The following is a 5,659-nucleotide window of genomic DNA, read 5'->3' on the forward strand; positions in this document are numbered from 1 at the left end:
AGCCAGTGAAACATAAGTGGTGGATCTCCCAAAATGGTACTGTCTGCCTCAGTACAACTTTCATGGTATTTGGTTTAGCCCAAGTATTTTCATTCTGCCTTGGTTTGGTTTTGGCTTGAATGTTTCCTTTCCTGGGAAAACTCTAGTTATTCTCAAATTCAGTGAAGCTCTTTTCTTTTTGCCTCTACCAGAACCTAGAAAGGTTTCTTTTCGTTGGGAGGACTCCTATGGAATCAAAGGGTTTTTTTTTGTTTGTTTGTTTTTTGTTTTTTGTTTTAAGCTGGAGGGTTCAGGGAGCATAAGCTAATGCCCTTAATTATACAGATGAATCAAGTTAGCTGGCCTTCCAAAGATCTTCAGATATAGGGAGGCCAGCACTAAACTGTCAGACTGTGACAATTCTTTCCCCTGCACCATCCCACCCTTCTTATAGTGACTCATAAAGCAAAACCTGTAACATCATAGACAGCATGGCAGGGCAGTGTTTTCTCCCTAGTAATCTTGCCTGTAGTGCTGGTGTGTTGTTTTTGTTTTGATGTGCTGCCTTTCTAGAGAACATACCAATAGCCCATTTCATCATACCTCATCTCAGTGCCAGCAGCATGCTCCCATGAATTGAATCACCCCTGTGCTAGGGTCATAGGACAGGAAATCCTTTTAGGAACGGGAGCAAGCCCTCTGTGATGCAAAGAATATTGGCCTGGAAGTCCGGAGATGTAAATGTTGGTGCTAACTTGGTCACCATTCTCTGGATCATGTAGTTTTTCCATCCATGCAGTGAGTGAGACTAGCAGTTTCCTCTGGGTCTCGGGTTACATACCTGTGAGGTACAGAGTGAAGGCCGGTTTGTGGGGAAGGCAGTAGTGCAGATCTCATAGCCTGCTGATGCTGTAATGAAATGAGTCGTGTAATTTCTGAGGGGTAGCTTGGTTTTGGTCTTAATTTTCTGCCTGGCTGCTGTGTGTGTTGATTTTCTAACAGAGGGAATGCCCTCTTACACCTTGTGTCTCTACCCAAGTAGATTTTTTTTCTTCTTTAAAAATATTTAAAGAATATTAAATATTTCTTTAATACCCAAGTGCATACCCAAGATTTTTTTTCTTCTTTAAAAATATTTTCTTCTTAGGGCCCCATTTAATGTTTTCTTGATTTAATGTCAGTTAAATCAAGAAAATATTCATTTCTAGCTACTGTTTAATAGATGTGGTCTATTAAAACACATTTGAAATTAAAATCTCATTATGTTTCACTAATTCTAGAGTTCTTATTCTTGTAGAAAATATAATCTTAAGGCAGATTTTTCTTTTTCTGGTCTTTAGAAATAGGTACTTATGATTTTTATAAAGTGGAACCTGTTTGGGAGAAGATATCTATGCTTAGTTCCTGTCTACTAGAGCGCAGCTTTTTGTTAAACCCATCATTCATGGAGTATTTTCTTGGACCCAGGCACTGGGACTTTCCATGTATTGATTCGCTTTATTTTTAAACCACTCTGTGAGATTACGTATTATTACTGTTCCCACATTATAGATGAGGAAACAACTGAAGAACAGGGGACTAATTTGCCCAAGGTTTTTTCAGCTAATAGAGCTAAGACTTCAACTGAGAAGCACTGCTTCCAGAGCCCACATCTTAACCACAGTACATACTCTGCTGCCTGATAAGCAGTTATGCCAGACTTATTGTTGAAGAGCTGCAACTAAGCTGAGCTGCTCACCACACAACTCCAGAGGGCTCCGTTGATAGCATGGCCCATGTGATCGGGGCCTCCTGATTTGAGTACTAAACAAGCAGTAGCTGTTTTGAAGCCTATGTTATTTTTTGGTATCTACTGACTTCCTTGTTTGTGTGTGTGTGTGTGTGTGTGTGTGTGTGTGTGTGTGTGCAGGCATGCATGTATACACAGGCACATGCTTGAGTCACCAAACACGGACACTCTTGCTCCTGCATATACTCTTGCACATATCTTATAGCCATTTGCAGAAAATTGCCCGGTTCCCATCTAATTTTCTCTTACCAGTTGTAATGTCAGTGTTAAAGCAGAATTGCAGACTTTTATAAGCATTTTGAGAACTTTCAACATTTTACGAAACTTCTACTGTAGTCCTTTTGAAAGTTACTACCGAGTGGTTTAGTTCAGAGGGTGACACTTTGGATGGGCCAGGAACCTAAATCCTGCGGCCTTGCATTCGCAAGTGTGGGACTGTGAGTTAGAGTTGGCCCCTCTGCGGGGTGGCACTTGAATCCCACCACAAGGGTTTTTCAGGATAAGGATAGTACTCTCTCTGGCCAGTCAGCCTGTTCCTCTATACCCGAGGCTGATACTGAGAGCAGTGACAAGGAGGTAGCATCTATCTGTGGCATAGTTTTGTATCTATAATTTTGGTTGAATTTATTTTTCTCCTTAGGCAACCAGCCACAGCAAGGAGTGACACCGTATGGGCATCCTTCACACTTCTGAGTCTGCAAGAGGAGAAGATGTGATGTTTTATGTTTGCACTGAAAAACAGAAAATCAAATTTAATGCATTACTCATCTTAAAAATGTCCCTTTGCTTTTTCATTTCTTTGATATTTTACTATATTTTATGCTACATCTCACAAAAAAAGGTGTTTAAACAAAAAGCCAAGGAGAAGTTGTGGTTTGATTTTGTTGGATTCAACTTTAAAGTAGGTTTACAAATGTGAATCATGCAGGCAGGCCTACTCCCGGAGAGTGTGCTAGCAGACCTTTTGAAATCGGTGCTTTTTTTGAATCTCACATTTCTAGAAAGAATGGATTGTGATGGATTTAAAGTATTTATGTATTTCATTCATTAATGATTTTTTTTTTCATTTTCCAAACTGTGCTGGACCAAACTACTGATTTGAAAGGCATGTCAGATCTTGACAGAAACATGACCCATTTATTCTGCATTCACCTGTGATGGTGAAACAGACATTTATTTGCATTGCTCTAATTTGAAATGTTTTCATAAGCACTTTATAAACTTTGTTCTTATTTATGTAGGACTTTTCTTTGCTTTTGTTGTGGTCAAAAGGTGCTGAAACAGATTGTTGCTTAGTACGTAAACTTCTTAAACCAAGAACTTGAACCACGGTTTCTGTGAGAGCCACCCTAAGATGTGCAGAAGCCTGTTAGAAGTAGCTGTACTCAATTTGTTTTGAGGCAAGATGGTTGACAAGAGTCATTATGAACGGACAACATGTAAACCCTGAAGGCCTGAGAGAACTGCAGTGGAATCGTCCAATTATTTATTGCCAGCTTTGGTTCTCCTGAACCTTATGCCAACTTAAGGGGGAAACAAATCCAGCAGCTGGCTTAAGATTCCAATGCTCACACTTGACATGGTTTCCAGAGAATCTGGCCCCAAAGTCCAGATGGCTCTGGTTTTCGTAAAAGGTGTATTTGCTGTTTATTCTGTATGGTAAGTATTTGCTATTTTGAATTTAATTATTAATGTGTCAGTCTTGGTTGTGTATTGCATATACTGTATTTATAAATTGGTGCAAAAAGCACAAGTAAATTATACATCAAATTTATTATAAAGGAAATAGTAACTATTTTAACCTTGTTCAAGTATGTGGTAATTTGCTCCTATTAGAGTAAAAAAGAAACCAGTAAATTATCAGTTTGTGTAACTTAAGAGTATTCCATATAATATTTTTTTAGATTTAGATGCATAAAATTTTGAATGTGAAAATTGCAGGGCATTTTAAAACATGTGGGGGATATTTTCCCATGTTCTCTGTTAATTCATTTTCTTTTGCCATATGATTTTACATATAATGTAGTCAAGCATACTGTGAATAGATTTGTCTATAATGAGCAGACCATGTAAATCTACTTTTTTAAAATGTAGCTAGTATAACTTTAGTAGACATTTTCTTTTGCAAATTATATATAAATAATTTATATCTTCCTAGGTGAGTTACTCATTGCAAAGTTTGACTCATGCAAATGACCTCAAATACATGTCAGCTTACTTTGCTGTGGCAACATCCATGTGAACTGCTTTGTACACTGTGAAAATATTTCACTCCAGCCTGCCCGTTTTGTGTTTACTCTGGGCTGGAAAAGACTTTGCCAAAACATTAAAAACCATTCTTTTCACTAAATTAACAGTCTATCTGCTTTCAGAAGATGTATCTGTACACATTTTGCTAGTTTTATATATCAGGTTTTTTCCTCTCAAGAATCATACTTAGATAAGCTTATGAAGTTGTTTTGTTCAAAGTAATATATCTCTATAATGACTGCATTGGCAAAACAACCGAAACGTGAATGTTGTGCCTAGTGAGTGAGTCATGTTCCATCCTTGTTATTTCTTTTCAAAAAGTCTTTGCCAGTTCTCAGTTTGAACCATTTATTTTTTAGCTCAACATTGCATACAGCAGTAATACTGTTTTAAGAATGAGTGTTGTAATTGCATAGCATTTGTATGCACTTTATACTTTGCAGAGTTAAATTATTAATCATTTTGCACATGAAAGCTGTAGGGCATATCTTTGTTGTGTTCCTTTTTTTTTTTTTTTTTTTTTTTTTTTTTTTTTTTTTTGGGGTTTTTTTTTTTTTTTTTTTTTTTTTTTTTTTTTTTTTTTTTTTAGGTGAGGAAGTTATGCAAAGACTCTTAATTCTAAGATTTTATGGACAGTTGAGGAATGACCTAGAGCTGTTTTCCCCTGAGCATTATCAAGAAAATAGCCAGAGGTACTTTAGTCATATTTTCTCCCTATTCTGTATCTTGAGAGGTTTTTGTTTTTGTTTTCTTTTCTAGCAAATGCATTCTTTTAACATTAAAATGGTCACAAGGGAAAGCCCTGTGGCAGAACCTGGTACTTTTTTACCTTACCAGAGGAAATTAGAGTAAGATGGAGGCCCCAGCTCCCCTTAAAGACAAGACCTTGAAATAAAATAGAGTCAGCTATACCGATCACAATTCTTGGTTATAAGAAACCCATAGACAGTCTTCTTTACACCATAGGCTTTTTCCTTATAGGGTTGCACTTGTCATTGCATTTACCCTTCTTGGCCTGGAAGTAGAAGGAGATTGGTTACAATGAGTATCTTTGACCCCTTCCAGCCACAAGGTACTAACATCAGAGATATGTAGCAATTAGATCACATTTTAGGCTTAGATGGGGCTAGCTGAAAGTCAGTATGATGAAAACACAAGGGCGGGATCCCACATGTCTCAAATGATTGGCAGGGGCTAACATATTAGTAATTCTCAGTTTTCTGTACTGAGATATTTGAATAAGACCTGTGGCATTTTTCCCCCATTTATAATGTTCCTATAATCCTTAATAGGTGAATGTTTGAATAGATGCTGGAGAAATTACACTGGAAAACCCCAGCCCTAAATTTAGATAAGATGAATCATATATTCCCCAAATTAATTCAGGTTGAATTAAGCATGTAATATAAATTCAGTGAATTACAAAAAGCAACATTTTGTGTAGGAATGATCAGATTTTAAATACAGTGAAACTTCATTATATATAATAGATCTAGACCCTCCCAAGCATTTTCCCATCCCATAATTATTAATGAAATGCTTATAGAGCAATGATTCCTCCTCAGAAAAATTTCTTTATAAACAGCTCCAAACCAGGGGTGCCTAAGCTAGATTTTAAAGTTATAAAGAAGTTTCATTGTA

The 5,659-nt window shown here is 36.9% G+C and overlaps 1 protein-coding gene across 5 annotated transcripts in view; it reads left to right on the forward strand.

The window, feature by feature from the left end:
* The window catches only part of MED12L (mediator complex subunit 12L), a 363,255-nt gene extending 359,141 nt beyond the window's left edge, over positions 1-4,114 (forward strand). For all 5 annotated transcript variants that reach the window (XM_037736428.1, XM_017522838.2, XM_037736429.1 and 2 more), the window contains one exon: positions 2,409-4,114. In XM_037736428.1, coding sequence (XP_037592356.1) covers positions 2,409-2,461 — 53 coding nt within the window. In that variant the 3' untranslated portion in view covers positions 2,462-4,114. The remainder of the gene's footprint in view (positions 1-2,408) is intronic.
* Positions 4,115-5,659: the final 1,545 nt, after the last annotated feature.

This window comes from Cebus imitator, unplaced genomic scaffold, assembly GCF_001604975.1.
Source record: "Cebus imitator isolate Cc_AM_T3 unplaced genomic scaffold, Cebus_imitator-1.0 Scaffold25, whole genome shotgun sequence".
In the NCBI taxonomy this organism is placed as follows: domain Eukaryota; kingdom Metazoa; phylum Chordata; class Mammalia; order Primates; family Cebidae; genus Cebus; species Cebus imitator.